Source organism: Stegostoma tigrinum, chromosome 34 (assembly GCF_030684315.1).
Source record: "Stegostoma tigrinum isolate sSteTig4 chromosome 34, sSteTig4.hap1, whole genome shotgun sequence".
Classification (NCBI taxonomy): Eukaryota; Metazoa; Chordata; class Chondrichthyes; order Orectolobiformes; family Stegostomatidae; genus Stegostoma; species Stegostoma tigrinum.
This window is the reverse complement of record NC_081387.1, coordinates 1,203,662-1,223,009: the sequence shown is the minus strand read 5'-3', so window position 1 is coordinate 1,223,009 and position 19,348 is coordinate 1,203,662. Positions and strand designations below refer to the sequence as shown.

The window sequence follows — 19,348 nt, the reverse complement described above, 5'->3', positions numbered from 1 at the left end:
TAGAGTTCTAAAACAATAAATGCTAGCCTTATTTGGTAGGGGTAAAAATTGGAGGGTAAATACTGGTCAGGACACCCAGGCTAACTCACCTGATTTCCTTCAGAAAGAGGCACTGGGTCCACACACACCCAGCAGAGCAAACAGATGATCCATACTTCGTCTGAATGACTCTGTCAAGGAGAATAAGCCAAAGATTCACTGAGAAGCAGCTCAGGAGGGTGGGTCGACAGGTTTTAGGCTGGAGTGATGAAAATCAAAAGGTTCCTCTCCTCATAGGAGAGAAAACCTGTCAGAGGGAGGTGAGAGGGACGGTTCCCAGTCAGCAATGGTCTCGCTCAAGGAGATTGAGGTAAATTACATTGTCCACTCTGATCTGTCAGAGGGTGATAGCAATGGGCCTGTTTCAATCCAAATGTAGAGCCTCTTCCATGCTCCTAAAGGCTGCTGAGGATGGGAGTTAGGTCGAATATACAGACTGAGATTGGAGCTTTCTTTGTCAGTGGTATCGGGGCAATAGAACCAAAGTGGGTAGATTTAGAGAGACATAGATCAGATGTAACCTTCTTCATAGTGAACAGGCTGAAAAGCCACCCCCAAATGGGCAGAAAGCCAGAAACTAAGATCGAGGTAAAGCACCGTCTGAAAGTACAGGGCAAAGGAATAAATGCCAGCACATGGAATGTTATCAGATTATTATGTGCCTCGACTTTTAGTGATATGGCAGCTCCTTATTCTGTTTATAACTTTCTCTCTGACCCTGGAATATAGATCAGATGTAACCTTCTTCATAGTGAACAGGCTGAAAGGCCACCTTCAAATGGGTAGAAAGCCAGAAACTAAGATCGAGGAACAGTGAGTAAGTGAGTACAAGGTGGAATGAATGTCAGACCCTGGGGTGTTATAAGACTGTCTGTTACTGATGTTGCTGCTCTACAGTTTCTTATTCTGTTCATAACTTATATACTACATGCAATCAGTGTCCCTGAGTGTATTACACACACACACACACACACACACACACACACACACACACACACACACACAATCAGTCCCCCTGGGGTATATGACACTCTCTCAACATCCCTGTGTCTCTAACACTGTCTGCTTGTCCTCTGGAGGTATATGATATGATCACCCTGTCTCTAGGTGGTTATACAACACCCTCCCACTCTCTCTGTCTGTCCTGAGTGCTGGGGGGGGGGGGGTATATCCCATGCTGTGCCTCACCTTGTTGTGGTAATATTTGTGTTCGTATTCCTCGATGGGTCTGCCATCCAGCAGGATCTGTCCGGACTGAGGTTTATAAAATCTTTCGAGCAGATTCACACATGCTGTCTTGCCCCTACCAGAGGGTCCCACCAGGGCCGTGATCTCACCATGCTTCAGCTGAAAGGACACATTCTGAAAAGAAATAGGACACACACAAGGAATATATCAGCACAATGCAAGGCAGTTTCCTGTCAGAAACCAGATTACAAATGAACTATTGAACATTTTTTTTTAGAAAATGAGGGCATACAGGCAAAAGGTGGCTGTGGATGTAAATTCACTATCTGATAGGTACCCTTATGAACCCAGGGATCGTCATACTTGTCTGGTGTCACAGAAATATCTAAAAGGTACACTTCAAAAGAAGGATGAGAGGTGACTTGATAGAGATTTACAAGATGATGAGAGGCATAGATAGAGTGGATAGTCAGAGACTTCTTCCCAGGGCAGAAATGACTATTATGAAGGGGCATAATTTGAAGGTGATTGGAGGAAGGTATAGGGGAGATGTCAGAGGTAGGTTCTTCACACAGAGAGTGGTGGGCATGTGGAATGCACTGCCGCCAGTGGTAGTGGAGTCAGATACTTTCAAGACTTTTAAGCAACTCTTCGATAGGCACGTGGAGGCTAGTAATATGTAGATTGTGCAAGGGTGGATTGATCTTAGTACGATAATAGGTCAGCACAACATCGTGGGCCGAAGGGCCTGTTCTATGCTGTGTTCTATGTTCTATGTTCTGTGTTCTGTGTTCTATGTTCTATGTTCTAAACGTTCGCAAGTGGCTGGCTCCCCACCCAGCCTCAGGAGAAAGCCATTTCCTGTCGGCGCAACATCGAGGGCCGAAGGGCCTGTTCTGCGCTGTATTGTTCTTTGTTCTAAATGTTTGTGGGTTACCCTTCCAGAAATATACAAATATACACCAAATGCCCATTCCATAATCTGTGTGCATTAGTGCATCAATGTGCTCAGGTGTATACTGTGGCGGTCACAGCTTGAACACTGCCATTAAACATAAAATGCATTTCCTGACTCATGGCTGATCATCCAACTCAGTACCCCTGTACCTGCTTTCTCCATATACCATTTGATCCCTTTAGCCCTAAGAACTCTTTCTGACTGCATCTTGAAAACATTAGATGTTTTGGCCTCGACCACTTTCTGTGGAAGATAATTCCATCAGCTCACCACTCGCTGGGTGAAGGCATTTCTCCTCATCTCAGTTAGAAATGACCGATCTGTATCCTTAATCTGTGGTCCCTGATTCTGGACTCCCTGGTTATCGGGAACATCCTTCCTGCTTTTCCCCTGTCTGGTCCTGTCAGAATGTTATCAGTTTCTATGAGATCTCCCTTCCCCCTCATTCTTCTAAACCCTAATGCATATAGTCCTAACCAACCCAATCTCTGCTTATACATCAGTCCTGCCATCCCAGGAATCTGTCTGGAAAACCTTTGTTACATTCCCTCCACAGCCAGAACATCCTTTTGAGTCGGATACTTTAGAGACCTTTAGCAACACTCGGATAGGCACATGGAGGGTAGTAAGATGTAGGCAATGCAGGGTACATTGATCTTAGCAGGCTAATAGGTTGGCAAAACATCATGGGCCGAAGGGCCTGTACTGCGCTGTACTATTCTATGTTCTACATTCTATCCTTCTTCACACAATACTCTAGGTTGTAGTCTCACCAAGGCCCTGTAGAATTGCAGCAAGACATCCCTGCTCCTGCACTCAAATCCTCTCACTATCAAGGACATCATACTATTCACCTTCTTCATCACCTGCTGCAGCTACAGGCTTATTTTCAGTGACTGGTGTACAAGGACACTCAGGTCTCATTGCATCTTCCCTTTTCCCAATCTATCACCATTCAGACAATGATGTGTCTTCCTGTTCTTGATACTAAAATAGATAACCTTATATTTATTTCCATTACACTTCATCTGCCATGTGTTTGCTCACTCATTCAATTTGTTAATGACGCCAAAACATTTCTGCATCTTCTCACAGCTCATCCTCTGCAAATTGGACATATTACACTGAGTTCCCTCATTTAAATCATGAAAATATATTTGTGAATGGCAGAGGTCCAAGCACTAATCTCTGCGGTAGTACAGCATAGAGAATGTGTTTAGAAAGATTTATTATGTTAAGTTGAATTATAATTGTGCTACCAGTTCAATTTAAGCAAGTTTCTTATGTGAGCTTGTTTTGTACAGGTTTAGTTTCCAGTGTGGTTGTCTATCGAGGCAATTGTGTGCACACCACGTAAACCCAGATAGGTGGAATTTCCTGGGATCCAGCCATTACTAACATCTTTACTGCTTTCCATAAAAAGCTCTTCTTTGATAGAAAGACCACTAGCCTTCTGGCCCTTGCACATTTTCAATAATGTAGGTGACACACTCAGAATATTTCAGATCAAAAAAATTCTTTACATAACTTAATAAACTCCGTCTTTCACCCACATTTAGAACTGAAGTGGAACAAGCAAATGAGCTGGCTTTCCTCAGTGTATTAGTTGAGAATTCTGACAATAGATTCTAAATTCTTATTAAGCAAAGGCCTACATTCTACAGTCAATATCCATACTGGGATCCCTACATTCACAAGGTCAATCTTATTGGTAACCACATGAATAGGGCCCTAGCCATCTGCTCACTGTGTGAGGTTGCTGCTGAGATATGTGGAAACAGTCCTGCACGAATACAGGTATCCTAACCAAATCACTGCTTGCTGTACATCATAAAAACTCCTGAAACGGGCATCTGCCCACCACTTCTGGCCCTGAGCATAATAACCTGAACACTTGGAGCACTGTTTTACACGGGTAAAAGGAATTCGTACACACATTGCAACTTTTTCCAAGAGAAAAAGGGGTTATGGGGACAGCCAAACTCACTGCATCCCCAACAGCCTGGCCAATCAGAATCTATCTGCCCAGTCTGAGAATGAAGAGTGACAGTTGATTGCTCTTGCTGCATCTCCAGGTAAAGGATGGATAACAAATCACTCTCTTCTTGTGCCACATGAACTCGTGTTGCTTTGTTTCAGTCTATTTCAAGTATCTTCATTGTGACGAGTGCAAGATAAAAAGCTTCGACCTTTGGTCTCCCTTTAGCAATGTTTAAGTTCTGTACTACTAAGTATTTATTTAACACAGACATACCAAAAAGAGGAAAAAAAACACAATATGTGCAAACCATTCATGACCTCATCACCTCAGGGGACCTCCCACCCACAGCCTCCAACCTCATTGTTCCCCAACCCCGCACGGCCCGTTTCTATCTCCTTCCCAAAATCCACAAACCTGCCTGCCCCAGTCGACCCATCGTCTCAGCCTGCTCCTGCCCCACCGAACTCATCTCCACCTATCTGGACTCCATTTTCTCCCCTTTGGTCCAGGAACTCCCCACCTATGTCCGTGACACCACCCACGCCCTCCACCTCCTCCAGGACTTCCAATTCCCTGGCCCCCAACACCTCATATTCACCATGGACGTCCAGTCCCTGTACACCTGCATTCCGCATGGAGATGGCCTCAAGGCCCTCCGCTTCTTCCTGTCCCGCAGGCCCGACCAGGCCCCCTCCACCGACACTCTCATCCGCCTAGCGGAACTCGTCCTCACACTCAACAACTTCTCTTTTGACTCCTCCCACTTCCTACAGACCAAGGGGGTGGCCATGGGCACCCGCATGGGCCCCAGCTATGCCTGCCTCTTTGTAGGTTACGTGGAACAGTCCATCTTCCGCACCTACACAGGCCCCAAACCCCACCTCTTCCTCCGGTACATTGATGACTGTATCGGCGCCGCCTCTTGCTCCCCAGAGGAGCTCGAACAGTTCATCCACTTCACCAACACCTTCCACCCCAACCTTCAGTTCACCTGGGCCATCTCCAGCACATCCCTCACCTTCCTGGACCTCTCAGTCTCCATCTCAGGCAACCAGCTTGTAACTGATGTCCATTTCAAGCCCACCGACTCCCACAGCTACCTAGAATACACCTCCTCCCACCCACCCTCCTGCAAAAATTCCATCCCCTATTCCCAATTCCTCCGCCTCCGCCGCATCTGCTCCCACGATAAGACATTCCACTCCCGCACATCCCAGATGTCCAAGTTCTTTAAGGACCGCAACTTTCCCCCCACGGTGATTGAGAACGCCCTTGACCGCGTCTCCCGCATCTCCCGCGACACATCCCTCACACCCCGCCCCCGCCACAACCGCCCCAAGAGGATCCCCCTCGTTCTCACACACCACCCTACCAACCTCCGGATACAACGCATTATCCTCCGACACTTCCGCCATTTACAATCCGACCCCACCACCCAAGACATTTTTCCATCCCCTCCCCTGTCTGCTTTCCGGAGAGACTACTCTCTCCGTGACTCCCTTGTTCGCTCCACACTGCCCTCCAACCCCACCACACCCGGCACCTTCCCCTGCAACCGCAGGAAATGCTACACTTGTCCCCACACCTCCTCCCTCACCCCCATCCCAGGCCCCAAGATGACATTCCACATTAAGCAGAGGTTCACCTGCACATCTGCCAATGTGGTATACTGCATCCACTGTACCCGGTGCGGCTTCCTCTACATTGGGGAAACCAAGCGGAGGCTTGGGGACCGCTTTGCAGAACACCTCCGCTCAGTTCGCAACAAACAACTGCACCTCCCAGTCGCAAACCATTTCCACTCCCCCTCCCATTCTCTTGATGACATGTCCATCATGGGCCTCCTGCACTGCCACAATGATGCCACCCGAAGGTTGCAGGAACAGCAACTCATATTCCGCCTGGGAACCCTGCAGCCATATGGTATCAATGTGGACTTCACCAGTTTCAAAATCTCCCCTTCCCCCACTGCATCCCTAAACCAGCCCAGTTCATCCCCTCCCCCCACTGCACCACACAACCAGCCCAGCTCTTCCCCCCCACCCACTGCATCCCAAAACCAGTCCAACCTGTCTCTGCCTCCCTAACCGGTTCTTCCTCTCACCCATCCCTTCCTCCCACCCCAAGCCGCACCCCCAGCTACCTACTAACCTCATCCCACCTCCTTGACCTGTCCGTCTTCCCTGGACTGACCTATCCCCTCCCTACCTCCCCACCTACACCCTCTCCACCTATCTTCTTTACTCTCCATCTTCGGTCCGCCTCCCCCTCTCTCCCTATTTATTCCAGTTCCCTCCCCCCATCCCCCTCTCTGATGAAGGGTCTAGGCCCGAAACGTCAGCTTTTGTGCTCCTGAGATGCTGCTTGGCCTGCTGTGTTCATCCAGCCTCACATTTTATTATCTTGGAATCTCCAGCATCTGCAGTTCCCATTATCTCTGACAATATGTGCAAACATTTGTGCCAAGCAAGTAGTGGCTGTTGAAGATATCCAAAAGGGAGAATCTAACCATCACCCCTTGAAACATTCAATGGTGTTACCATCACTGAATCCGCAACTATCAACATCTTAGGGGTTACTATCAACCAGAGCCTCAACTGAACTTGCCATATAAACATAGTGGCCATGGGAGCAGGTCAGAGGCTAGGGATACTACGGCGAATAACCCACCTCCTGACTCACCAAAGCCAGGAGTGTGATGGAATACTCCACACTTGCTTGGACAGGTACGAAGATTGGAATACACAGGGACTGGATGAGAAGGCACAGTGAGGGAGATGGACTGAACAGGTGGGCCAAAGGGCCCATTCCCGTGCTGTCCAGTTCTATGTTCTGAGTTCTACGGCGCACAGTACTAGTTTTCTTATTTAACAAAGGTATGAGGTGGAAATATAAAGGGATTGGAATGTACTGTAGGTGGATTGGATAGGAATGTGGGGAACTCAGCTGGGAATGTAGAGGAATTGTACAGGGATGCAGATTAGATAGGAACATAAAAGGATGGGAATAGGGAGATATTGGGTGGGAATGTACAGTGATTGGAATCGAGAGAGCTGATGGGAATGTAGTGCTGCAGGAATGTTGCTGCAGTGTGATTATATCTTCAGGACCCAGTTTCTATCCCCACCACGTGGTTCCAGTGAAAGGCATGGAGAATCACCAGACTCCCACAAGTGGGATTGTGACTGAATGCTGTGTTTTGTATTACACACAGAAACTGGTCCAGGAGGTGCAGGATTTCATCGCAGAGCCAAATTGTCCATCGCAGGGTGGACAATTCCAGCACCACACCCCCCACCATCTCAGGGGTATAACAGTAGTTTGAAGAGATGGGCTCAGAAAGAGCTGAGATACCACGATGGAAATCCAGTGAATTTCATTTTTTTTTCCAGTTCATATTGAAGTTGAGTGCGTGGACAGGAGATGGGCTAGCTACAGATTTCTGGCTGGGTTAAAATGCTTGGAGTCAGACAGAAGGTAAAAGCTAAAAGGTAAAAACTGTGCATCCCCCAAACACAGCAACTGGGACCAGCAGGGAACTGAGAGTCTTACCCGGACCGAAGAGCCGAAGTCTCCCTGGTACAAGATGAAAGCGACAAGATTCCCACTGCTCATCTGTCCATTCCGGATCAGGTGCTGTCCAGCGTACAACATGGCCAGCTGCATTGCAAGTTGTATGTGCTGTAAAAACACAGCAAGGGGGAGGAATGAGGACACGGGCAGACTGAGAGGCACAATAATATCCCTCCCGAGGATGTAGAGAGAGGAGAGAGAGAGGGTGCTAAAGTGAGAGCAAGTGAGAGAGACAGAGAGAGAAAGTGCGAGAGCGAGAGAAAGTGTGTGTGTGTGTGCGCGAGTGAGAGAGAGAGAGAGAGAGAGAGAGACACACACAGGGGAGAATCTCACTGTTTATGTATGTGTTGCAGGAGGCGTATTTTCCCTGAGATGGTGGGGGGGGTGGTGCTGGAATTGTCCACCCTGCGATGGACAATTTGGCTCTGCGATGGAATCCTGCACCTCCTGGACCAGTTTCTGTGTGTAATACAAAACACAGCATTCAGTCACAATCCCACTTGTGGGAGTCTGGTGATTGTCCATGCCTTTCACTGGAACCACGTGGTGGGGATAGAAACTGGGTCCTGAAGATATCAATCACACTACAGCAACACAGGTTCGAAGATATGGTCACCTCATTTACAGCAAAGGATTTCTCGCAACTCACCCCCCACACACCCGCCCCACAACAAAAGCAAAAACAGAATCCCCCTTGTCCTCACGTACCACCCCACCAACCATCGGATTCAACACAGCATCCTCTGACACTTCCCCCATCTACAATCCGACACCACCACCAAAGACATTTTTCCCTTCCTACCCTTGTCTACTTTCTGGAGAGACCACTCTCTCTGTGACTCCCATGTCTGCTCCACACTCCCCTCCAGCACCTCCACACCCGGCACCTTCCCCTGCAACCGCAGGAAGTGCTACACCTGCCCCTACAACTCCCCCCTCACCCCCATCCCAGTCCCCAAGAAAACTTTCCAGATTAAGCAGATGTTTACCTGCACATCTGCCAATGTAGTATACTGTATCCACTGCTCCTTTTGTGGCCTCCTCTATATCGGGGAAGCCAAACAGAGGCTAGGGGACCACTTTGCAGAACACCTCCGCTCGGTTCGCAATAAACAACTTCACTCCCCAGGCGTGAACCATTTCAACTCCCCCTCCCATTTCTCAGATGACATGTCCATCATGGGCCTCCTGCAGTGCCACAACGATGCCACCCGAAGGTTGCAGGAACAGCAACTCATATTCCGCTTGGGAACCCTGCAGCCCAATGGTATCAATGTGGACTTCACAAGCTTCAAAATCTCCCCTTCCCCCACTGCATCCCAAAACCAGCCCAGCTCATCCCTGCCTCACTAACCTGTCCTTCCACCTATCCCCTTCTCCCACCTCAAACCCCACCCCCATCTACTACCTACTAACCTCAATCCACCCCTTTGATCTGTCAGTCCTCCCTCGAACTGACCTATCTCCTCCCTACCTCCCCACCTACACTCACCTTTACTGGCTCCAACCCCGCCTCTTTGCCCGGTCTGTTTCCTTTCCACCTATCTGCTCATCTATCCAACTTCTATCTGCCTCCCTCTCTGTCCCTATTTATTTCGAAACCCCTTCCCCTCCCCCATTTCTGAAGAAGGGTCGAGGCCCAAAACGTCAGCTTTCCTGCTCCGATGATGGTGCTTGGCCTGCTGTGTTCATCCAGCTCTACACCTTGTTATCTCTTTTTACAGGGGAGATTTACCAGGATTGGAAGGGTACTGCAGTGAGGAAAGATTGGATAAGTTGGCAATGCTGTATGCACCTTCAGTACTGTAACCAACAGGGATACAAACTGATTGATAGGAAATGGGGTTAGCTCAATCATTGGCTAGCACAGATTAATTAATAATATTAAGATTAATTAATTAATCTCCAAAAAAATTAACATCCCATTAATACTAAAGAATGCAGGGAAAGAATTAAAGTATTATCAAATTAAAGTATTATCACCATCCCATCAGAAGAAGTGTTGGACAAACTAATAAATTACTAAAGGCAGTTAAGTCCCCCGACCCTGATAGCTTGCATCCTGGGTTCCCAAAAAACATAACTACAGAGACTGTGGATGCATTGTTATAATTTTCTAAAAGTCTAGAAAAAGGGGAGGAGGCAAAAAGCAGATAACTATAGGCCAGTTAGCCTGACATCTGTTGTTGAAAGTGTGTCAGAATCGATTATTAAGGAAGTAACAGCAACACATTTGGAAAATCATAACGTAATCAGCCAGAACCAACGTGCCTTCATGAAAGGGAAACCATGTCCAAATGATTTTTTGGAGTTTTTGAAGTCTCAACCAGAGTGAAATGCGGTGACATAGATGCATTGTATTTCAACTCCCAGAAGATGCTTGGCAAGGCACTTCACAAAAGGTTAAGTATTAACATCACACAGTGTTGTAAATAGTATATTAGTGTGGATACAGAATTGGCTCAGGGGCAGGAAACAGCGAATGGGAATAAGGTTTTCTTTTTCAGGTTTGGTTACCCATAATCAGTCGGATTCCACAGGCATCAGTGCTAGGACTGCAACTGTTTACAATATAGATTAATGTCTTGAAGGAAAGACATGAATATACTGTAACCAGATTTGCTGACGTCACAAAAATAATCAGAAAGGCAAATTGTGAGACAGGTTACAGAGAGATATTGATAGCTTAAGTAAGTGGGCAAAAAGTTGGAGTAAGATGTGGGAAAATGCAAAGTTGTCCATTTTGGAAGGGAGAGCAAAAGAACAGCATAATTAAATGGAGAGAAACTGCAGAAAGCTGCAGGGAAATGTGGGGACTCGTGCATGAAACAGAGAAAACCAGCACACAGGCGCAGCAGGTAATCAGGAAGGTTAATGAAATGTTGGCCTTTAATTCACAGGTTGGAGAGAAAGAGTAGGGAAGTCTCACTCCAATTAAACAAAGTGCTGGCAAGACTACATCTGGAGTACTGAGCGCAGTTTGGTCCCCTTATTTAACAAAAGATATCATTTCATTGGAAGTTCAGAGAAGGTTCACTAGAATGAACCCTGGTATGGAGGGATTATCTTAAGGGATAAGGTTAAATAGGTTTGGACTCCGCGTGCTTTGGCCATGCTAAATTGCCCATAGTGTCCAGGGATATTTAGGTTAAGGTGCGTTAGCCATGGGAAATGCAGAGTTACGGATCAGGGTTGGGGGGTCGGTGGATCTGGGTGGGATGCTCTTCGGAGAGTTCATCTGGACTTATTGGGCCGAAGGGATTCTGTTCTACTTGCTGCAGCTTAGAGAAATGAGAGGTGATCTCATTAAAAATCCGGTATGTTTCAGTGGGCTTAACAGGGTAAATGCTGAGAAAATGCTTCCTCTCACGAGCGAGTCTACGAACACAGGGGAAAGAAGCACCAATTTAAGACTGCGATGCAGAGGAATTTCTTCTCTAAAACAGTGTGGTGAGCTCCTTGCCACATACAGCTGTGGTGGTAGAGTCCTGGTGTACATTTAGGGTTGAGATAAATAGATTCATGATCAGTCGCGAATCAAGGGTTATGGGAAAGGGCAGGAAAGTGGACATCAAAAAAGTCAGATCAGTCATGATCCTAATGAATAAGGAGCCGTATTGAGGGGCTGAATGGTCTACTCCTGTTCCTATTCCTTATGGTCTCTTTTTTAAAAAAGTGGCCTTTATTTTTAAAAACACGTGGTCTACGATTCAACATCAACAAAGGCCACGAGGAGGTGGGAAAAGTAATTAAATACCAGGCTCGTTTCTCGAGGGAAGGATTTGAAAAATGTTTTGTTAAACTTGAACGTAACCTTCCTTAGTTGTACTGGGCCGTAATACTCCAATAATTCCACTCGCTGTATTATACAGGAGGATTCAGAGGCGCTGGAAACAGTTCAACAGAGATTGACTAGGACAGTAGCAGGATTAAGATGTTAACACCTGATGAAAATGGGCTCTTTACTCAACAAAGGAAAGGATTAGAGACAGTCAGATAGAGAGAGAGGTCTCCAAGATTCTGAAAAATGTTTACAGAGTGGATATCATGAAGATGTTTCCCCCTGAGGCCAGAACAAGGGCCAATTAATATGAGATTATCATTAATTTAATTTCTCTGATCAGAATGTAGAACTGGTGAACACAACTTGTCAGTAATGACTTACTTTTAGGCAGATGATCAATGGATATTTAAGGGAGATCGTAATAGCTGAATATAAGGATACAAGAAATCGGAAGAGGAGGGGCCATTCAGCCCATCAAAGCTAATCCACCATTCAGTATGATCATGACTGATTTACTTCAGTGCTACTCTGTTGCAAATCCCTGTATCCCATGGTTTCTTTAATCTGTAGAAACCCATCAATCTCTGTCTTGAACATACTCAGTGACTGGGCCTCCACTGTTCTGCGATACAAAATTTGAAAGATCATAACCCTCTGAGTGAAGACCTTTTCCCTTGTCTCATTCTGAAATGGCCTGCTGAGATTGAGTTCCCTGACTTTAGCAGACCCACTGCCATCCCACCTCTGATAAAAGCCCGTCCTGCATTTTCTCTGTCAATCCCTTGAAGAACTTTGTTTGTTTCAATGAGATCACCTCTCATTCTAAACTCCAGAGAATGAAGACCCATACCATGTGACCTGTCTTTAGCAGGCAATCCCTCCCTCCCTGGTGAAACCTCGTTAAACTCTCTCTATGACACGTATCTCTCTCCTTATGTACGAAGAGCAGAACTGCGCACAATGTTCTAGATCTGGCCTCTCCAAGCCTCTGGATGATTTCACTGAGATAGCTTTACTCCTGCAATCAAATCCCCTGGCTGTAATTGAGAAAATCCCACGTCCTTTGAATTGCTTGCTGTGGCTGCCCATTAACTTTCAGTATCTAGTGGACAATGAAACACACCAAAGTCCCTTTGAAATTTGAAACGTCCCATTCTGTCTCCATTTGAGTACACTCTTTAGAATTTCCATTCTTCCGATCAAAGTGGAAAACCTCACTTGGATTTCGACAGTGCCATCTGCCACATTTTTGCCCATTCACTCAGCCTCTCCAAAAACCTTTGAAGCCATCATTTTTCCTCCTTATAAATCTTACTTCCACATCATTTTGTATCAACTTCAAAACCTGGAAACATTAATTTGACTACTGATGGGTTCATATTTGACAGTGTGTAGGATATAGCGATGAGAAAAAGCATGTGTGAACATAAATACCAACATAGATCTGTTGGACTGAATGACCTGTTTACAGAAACATAGAAAATAGAAGCAGTGTAGCCCATTCAGCCCTCATGCCTGTCCCATTCAACATGCTTGGTCTTCAACTTTGATACCATTTCTCTGCACTATCAACATAATGCTTGATATATTTCAGATGTTGAAATCTACCTACCAACATACTTACTCATCCCCAGTCCTCTGGGAACGTGAATTCCGAAGATTCACCACTCTCTGAATGTGTGACATGTATTCCATGCAGATATTGATAAGAAGTGGTAATGGATACTGTAAAGATGGATTTGCATTAAGGTGCTGCCCTGGGATTGTGCAAGAGAAATCAAAGTCAATGTGGTCAAAGGGAGTGAGGCAGCACGAGTAGCAAGCTGATGAGGCAGCAGAGGATCAGGTTATTGCAGCTCAGTCTGGGCTCAGGGACAGAATATTCAAATGGACGGTCATGCGAATAATGTTTGGGAAATGCAGGGAACTATCAGTGACATTAGGGTCGGACACATTAAGATAACCTCTCCCTTCAGAGGCACTCAAAGCGATATCAGCAGAGGCATTTCAGATGAAACTCAATGGAATAAAACATGAAGTGATAATTTTTCAGAAATATACACAGTATGGCTTAAAAACTGTTAAAAGGGAGCAGATACTTCAATAAATTGATTAAGGTTTAGATTAGATTCCCTGCAATGTGGAAACAGGCCCTTTGGCCCAACAAGTCCACAGTGCCCTTTGGAGCATCCTACCCAGACCCATCCCCTGAAAACCCACACACCCCTGAACACTACAGGCAATTTAGCATGGCCGATCCACCTAGCCTGCACATCTTTGGACTGTGAGAGGAAACTGGAGCACCTGGAGGAAACCCACAAAGACATGGGGAGAATATGCAAACTCCACACAGACAGTTGCCCGAGGCTGGAATTGAACCTGGGTCCCTGGCGCTGTGAGGCTGCAGTGCTAACCACTAAGCCACTGTGCCACCCCTTATAATGTTTAAACATTATATCTGGAACTCAGTGAGAGGAGGATGTAATGAGAATCACAAAACTTTTGCAGTCCACTCAGTCTACTCTATCTATGCAGGCTTTCTCAGCTTTTTGGCTTGGTGCCAATCTCCTGCTTTTTCTCCATAAGCTGCACATTGTTTCTACCTAAATACATATTCGACGTGCTCTTGAATGCCTCAGTTGAACCTGCCTCCACCATATTTCCAGGCAGTGCACTCCAGACCCTAACCATTCACTGTATGAAAACACGTTGTCTTGCCTCCTATTTATTTTGTTCACAAATCACATTATAACTGTCTCCTCTTGGTCTTGACAAGTGGGAAACATTTCTCCCTATTCACTCTCTCCATACCGCTCATGGTTTTGAAAACTTCTATCAAATCTCCTCGCAAGCTTCTTCTCCCCATGCAGAACAGACCCAATTTTATCGATCTATCCTCATAACTGAAGTCTCAATCGTTCAACCATTCTCATAAACCTCTTCCCGACTCTCTCCAATATGTTCACACCTTTCCTATTATGTGGTGCCCAGATCTGTGCACACTACTCCAGTTTGGATCAATCAGTATCTCATATAAGTTCATCATTAACATCCTGCTCTTGTACTCTGTGCCTCTGTGAATGAAATCTGAAATACTGTCTGCTTTATAAACAGCTCTCTCTGCCTCTCCTGCTACATTTATATGACTTATACAGCTCAGTGTCTCTCCTCTTTGGAATAGTACCCTTTGTTTTACGCTGTCTCCCCATATTGTTTATTACAGAGTGGTTCACTACAGTCTGTTGTATTGCTGGCTGTGTACTCACCATGTGATACTTATTATAAAGTTTCTGAAGCACTATGGTGAGAGGGGACTCTATAAGTATCAGCAAGGTGAGCTGCCATGAGAGGGACACCATGAAGAAGGGGACCCCGACTGTCATCACTAAGCTTCGCAGGAAGATGTTCACATTGGCTGCGATGGACCGACTCATGAGGGCAGTGTCAGTGCAGAGGCGTGATGTGATATCACCTGTGGGATAAACAGAATAGACAAACAGGCACTAATATCTGTTACAGAAGGATAGTTATCACAACTCAACAGCAATATAGGAGCAATACTAACCATCAGCTGAAGCCAATTTATTACAGTCATATGACAGTGTATTCATTGCCAACAGTCACATTAGCCCAGTCTGGAGAGGGAGGGGCTCATCCGGTGTGTAGGGGTGGGGGGTTGACTCTCCCAGCCCAGCAGGGGTCCTCCCAGACTGGTGTGTGTGGTGGGGGTGCTCTCCTGGCCTGGTGTAGTTTGTTGGGGGAAGCTCTCCCGGCCTGGTGTGTGGAGTGCAGAGGGGACTGTCCTGGCCCAGTGTGTGGGCACTCCCAGCCTGGTGTGCGGTGGGCAGTGGTGGTGGGGTCTCCTGGCCCGGCCGGTGTGGGGGCAGGAGGTTCTCAGCCCGTGCCTCCTAGCTTCGAGATGATTCCAGAGCAATCTCCTGGCCTCAAGTTGAAGCCTGGTACAGTCTGAAGTCAAGACCCAGCTTGGGCTTGGTTGCAAGGACTGTTGGGAACTTTTCTTTCCTCTATTTTCTAATCTATGTATATAATGCTAGACTTTTTATTTCTTTATTTTTTCTAATTTTCCTTCCTAAGAATTTGTACTGAAGAATCTGGACCTAGATGGTGCCGTAAGTGGGGACTTGTAAACGTTTCACCGTACTCACATGAGTATTTGACGTAACTGTCAGAAAATGGCCTGTGTGCATTTACCAACAGTAATGGTTAACAGCAGCTGGAAGAAATACAGCTGTTTGATTCTGCCCTTACCAGTCCGAGTTGCTTCAAAGAAGCCAATTTCCTGCTGTACCAGGGAAGAGAAGAGCAGTTTTCGAACCCGCTTGTTCAGTCTGTACATCGTGAACATGAAAAGTTCACCTGTTCACATGTTCACCAGCACATCTGCTAATGTGGCATTCTGTATCCACTGTTCCCATTGTGGTTTCCTCTGCATCGAGGAAACCAAGCGGAATCTTGGAGGCCACTTTGTGGAACACTCACGCTCAGTTCGCGACAAACGACTGCACATCCCAGTCACGAACCACTTCAACTCTCCCTCCCACTCCTTGGATACCATGTCCATCCTGGGCCTCCTGCAGTGCCACAACGATGCCACCCGATGGTTGCAGGAACTGCAAGTCATATTCCACTTGGGAACCCTGCAGCCCAATGTTATCAATGTGGACTTCACCAGCTTCAAAATCTCCCCACCCCCAATCTCATACCAAGACCAGCCCAGCTCGTCCCCGCCCCCTTGACCTGTCCATCTTTTCTCCCACCTATCCGCGCCTCCCACCTCACTGACCAACCCCCACCCCCACTTCTTACCTACCAGCCTCATCCCCGCCTCCTTAACCTGTTCGTCTTCCCTCAATTGACCAACCCCATCCCAAACCCCTACCTACACATCACCTTTACTGGCTCCATCCCCGCCTCCTTGGCCTGTCCGACTTCTCCCTACCTATCTGCTCCTTTATCCACTTTCCATCATCACCTCCCCACGCCTTTCTATTTATGTTATTGTCCCCTTCCCCTCTTCCATTTCCAAAGAAGGGTCCAGACCCAAAACATCAGCCTTCCTGCTCCTCTGATGCTGCTTGGCCTGTTGTGTTCAACCAGCTCTACACCTTGTTATCTCAGATTCTCCAGCATCGGCAGTTCCTGTGGTCTCTAGCATTTGTTGTTTTCAGTACAGATTCTAGCACATGCAGAACTTTGCTCCTCTCTCTCTCTATCTACCTTGTCAAGACCCCTCAGAACCTTCTGTATTTTAATCAGGCCATCTCTTACTGTTTTAAATGCCAGTGGATCCAGTCTCTACAACATTTCCAAATAAGACGACCTGACAATTCTCAGTATAAGTGCAGTAAACATTAACTGAATTGCATCCAACACATTTCTAGCCTTCCTTCTGTAAGGAGACCAATCCATACACAGTGCTATAGATGTGGTTTCACCAGTGCCCTGTGTAACTGAAGCATAACCTGCTTAATATTCAATTTGCTTTGCAAAGATAACATCCTATGAGCTTGTTTAATTACATACTGCAACTGCATATTGATCTTACATCATTTATCTATTGGGGTACCCAGATTCCACTGCATTCCAGAGCTCCGCAACCTCTAACCATTTAATTTTTACTCTCTGCCAAAATGGATAACTTCACATTTCCCATTTTGTATTCCATTTGCAATATCTTTACCTACTCACTCAACCTATCCAAGTTCCTCTGTATGTTCACATCCTGTCCACATCTCATTTTCCTCTTCATTGTGTCATCAGCAAATTTCACTACCATATATTTGATCCTTCTTCTGAATTAGTTATCTAAATTTTCAAAGTTGAGGCCACAGCACTGAACCACTGCCCGCCCTCGACACGTGTTTCATCCTGCCAAAATCCTACAAGGTCCATTTATGTTTACTCTTCTGCTTCCTGTTTGCCAGCCAATCTCCTACCCCAACATCATGAGCTTTTATTTTCCACAATACTCTTTGATATGTCACTTCGTAAAATACCTTCTGGACATCTTCAGTACAGTGCATACCGCCAGTGCCCCTTCATCCACAGTATGTTAGTTCCTCAAAAAGATGGATCAAACACGACTTCCCTTTGACAAAAGCGTGGACTTTGCCAAATTATCTTGAGCTTTATAAAGTGCCCTTCTCTAGCCTCTTTAATCATAGTTTCTAATAGTTCCTCTATTATTAAAAATTCACTTGTTGCTGGCTGGCCAGTATTTATTACCCAATCATAGATGTGAAACTAACTGGCCTGCAGTTTCCTGCTTTCTGCCTCCCTGCCTCTTTTTCGAATAAAAGGAGTTACATTTATTCTTGTCCAATTAAGTGGGACTGTTCCTGAAGCTCTGGTTAGTTAAAACCTTTGCATCTCAGTTGCCCACACCACATAGTCATTCCAGAGACGATCGGAGCCTCCACAGGAGGAGGTAAGTGCCTGGTGCTAGTGGTTCACATTGCCACTGCAGGCCTGGGACACACTCCATGTGACTGCATTGGCCTTTTCACCCATCACAAGCAGGCATGGTGGGGTGGACAGGTGGGAAAAAAATGTGGTTTCATTCATTGTGCCTGCACAATAGCGAATTGAAAATAAAATCAACCTGCCGGCAGGGAATGCGTTCATGCTGTGTTACGTTTCCAGTTGTCTAGTTTTGGTCAAAGATTTTGCCGGCCTTGAATGTTCAAATCATTAATTTTTATGTCACAGAATCACACAGACTTTACAGGAGGCCATTCAGTCCATTGTACCTACCTCGTGCCAATCTCCTGCTTTTTCCCCATATCCCTGTCCACCGTTTGAATCCAAATAAACATCCAATGGCTCAATTGAACCTGCCTCCACCACTTTTCCAAGCAGTACTTTCCAAGCCTACCCACTCGCTGTGTGAAAACACTTCCTCACATCACCCTTCCTTCAGTTAGACATCACTTTAAATCTATGCCCTCTGGTTCTTTTAAAATTTACAAGCAATTCTATCCACTCTGTCCGGGTAGCTCATGGTATTGAAAATCTTTATCAAATCTCCTCTCAGCCTTCTCTTCAGGGGGAACAGTCCCAACATCTTCAATCTGTCATTATAAGCGAAGTGTCTCATCAATGGAGCCGGTCCCCTAAATCGCTTCTGCGCGAACCTAATAATTGTAATGAATGAGCAAATGAAAGTTTACTGCATTTGCCATGGACCAACACACTCAGCAGCACGGTTAACTCTGTCAATATGTCTTGCAATTGCTTTGCTAATTTATGTAACAGGATATCAGGTACAAATGAAGCTGCACCAGGAAAAGGAGGGGGTAATGACCAGATAGAGCTGTTCTATAAAAATAGTAGTAGGTCATTCCGCTTTTAAAGCCTGCACCTTCTTGTCGTTGCTTTCTGCCCACACTTATGATTCTTTTAGCTTTAAGAACTATAAATCTAATTCCTTCTTGAAAACATTCAATGTTCTGGCCTCATTTACATTCTGTGGCAGAGAATTCCACAGGCTCACCACTCTCTGGGTGCAGGCATTTCTCTTCATCTCAGTCCTACATTGCCTACCCTGTCTGTGACCTCTGGTTCTGGGCTCCTTGGTCATCCATAGCATCCTTCCTACATTCACCCTGTTTAGTACTGTTAAAATTTTAGGGGTTTCCAAGAGATTCCCCCTCATTCTTCTGAACTCCAGTAAATATAATTCTAACTGATCCAGTCTATCTTCATGTGTCAGCCCCATCATCCCAGGAGTGGGGTCTCCCCAAGATTCTCTCTCTCAGTGAAGTGGGTTCTCCCCCAGTCTCTCTCTCTCTCTCTCAGTGAGTGG

General features: G+C 46.1%; 2 protein-coding genes across 2 annotated transcripts in view; one reads left to right on the top strand and one right to left on the bottom strand.

Annotated features, from left to right (window-relative positions):
• The window catches only part of LOC125467693 (antigen peptide transporter 1), a 218,801-nt gene that overhangs the window by 137,850 nt on the left and 61,603 nt on the right, over positions 1-19,348 (top strand). The gene's annotated exons all lie outside the window — the stretch shown is intronic.
• The window catches only part of LOC132206270 (ABC-type oligopeptide transporter ABCB9-like), a 40,774-nt gene that overhangs the window by 8,998 nt on the left and 12,428 nt on the right, over positions 1-19,348 (bottom strand). The window contains exons 3-5 of the mRNA XM_059639746.1: positions 14,790-14,995; positions 7,719-7,847; positions 1,228-1,401 (exon numbers count right to left, since the gene is read on the bottom strand). Of these exons, the coding sequence (XP_059495729.1) occupies positions 1,228-1,401; positions 7,719-7,847; positions 14,790-14,957 (471 nt within the window). The 5' untranslated portion in view covers positions 14,958-14,995. The remainder of the gene's footprint in view (positions 1-1,227; positions 1,402-7,718; positions 7,848-14,789; positions 14,996-19,348) is intronic.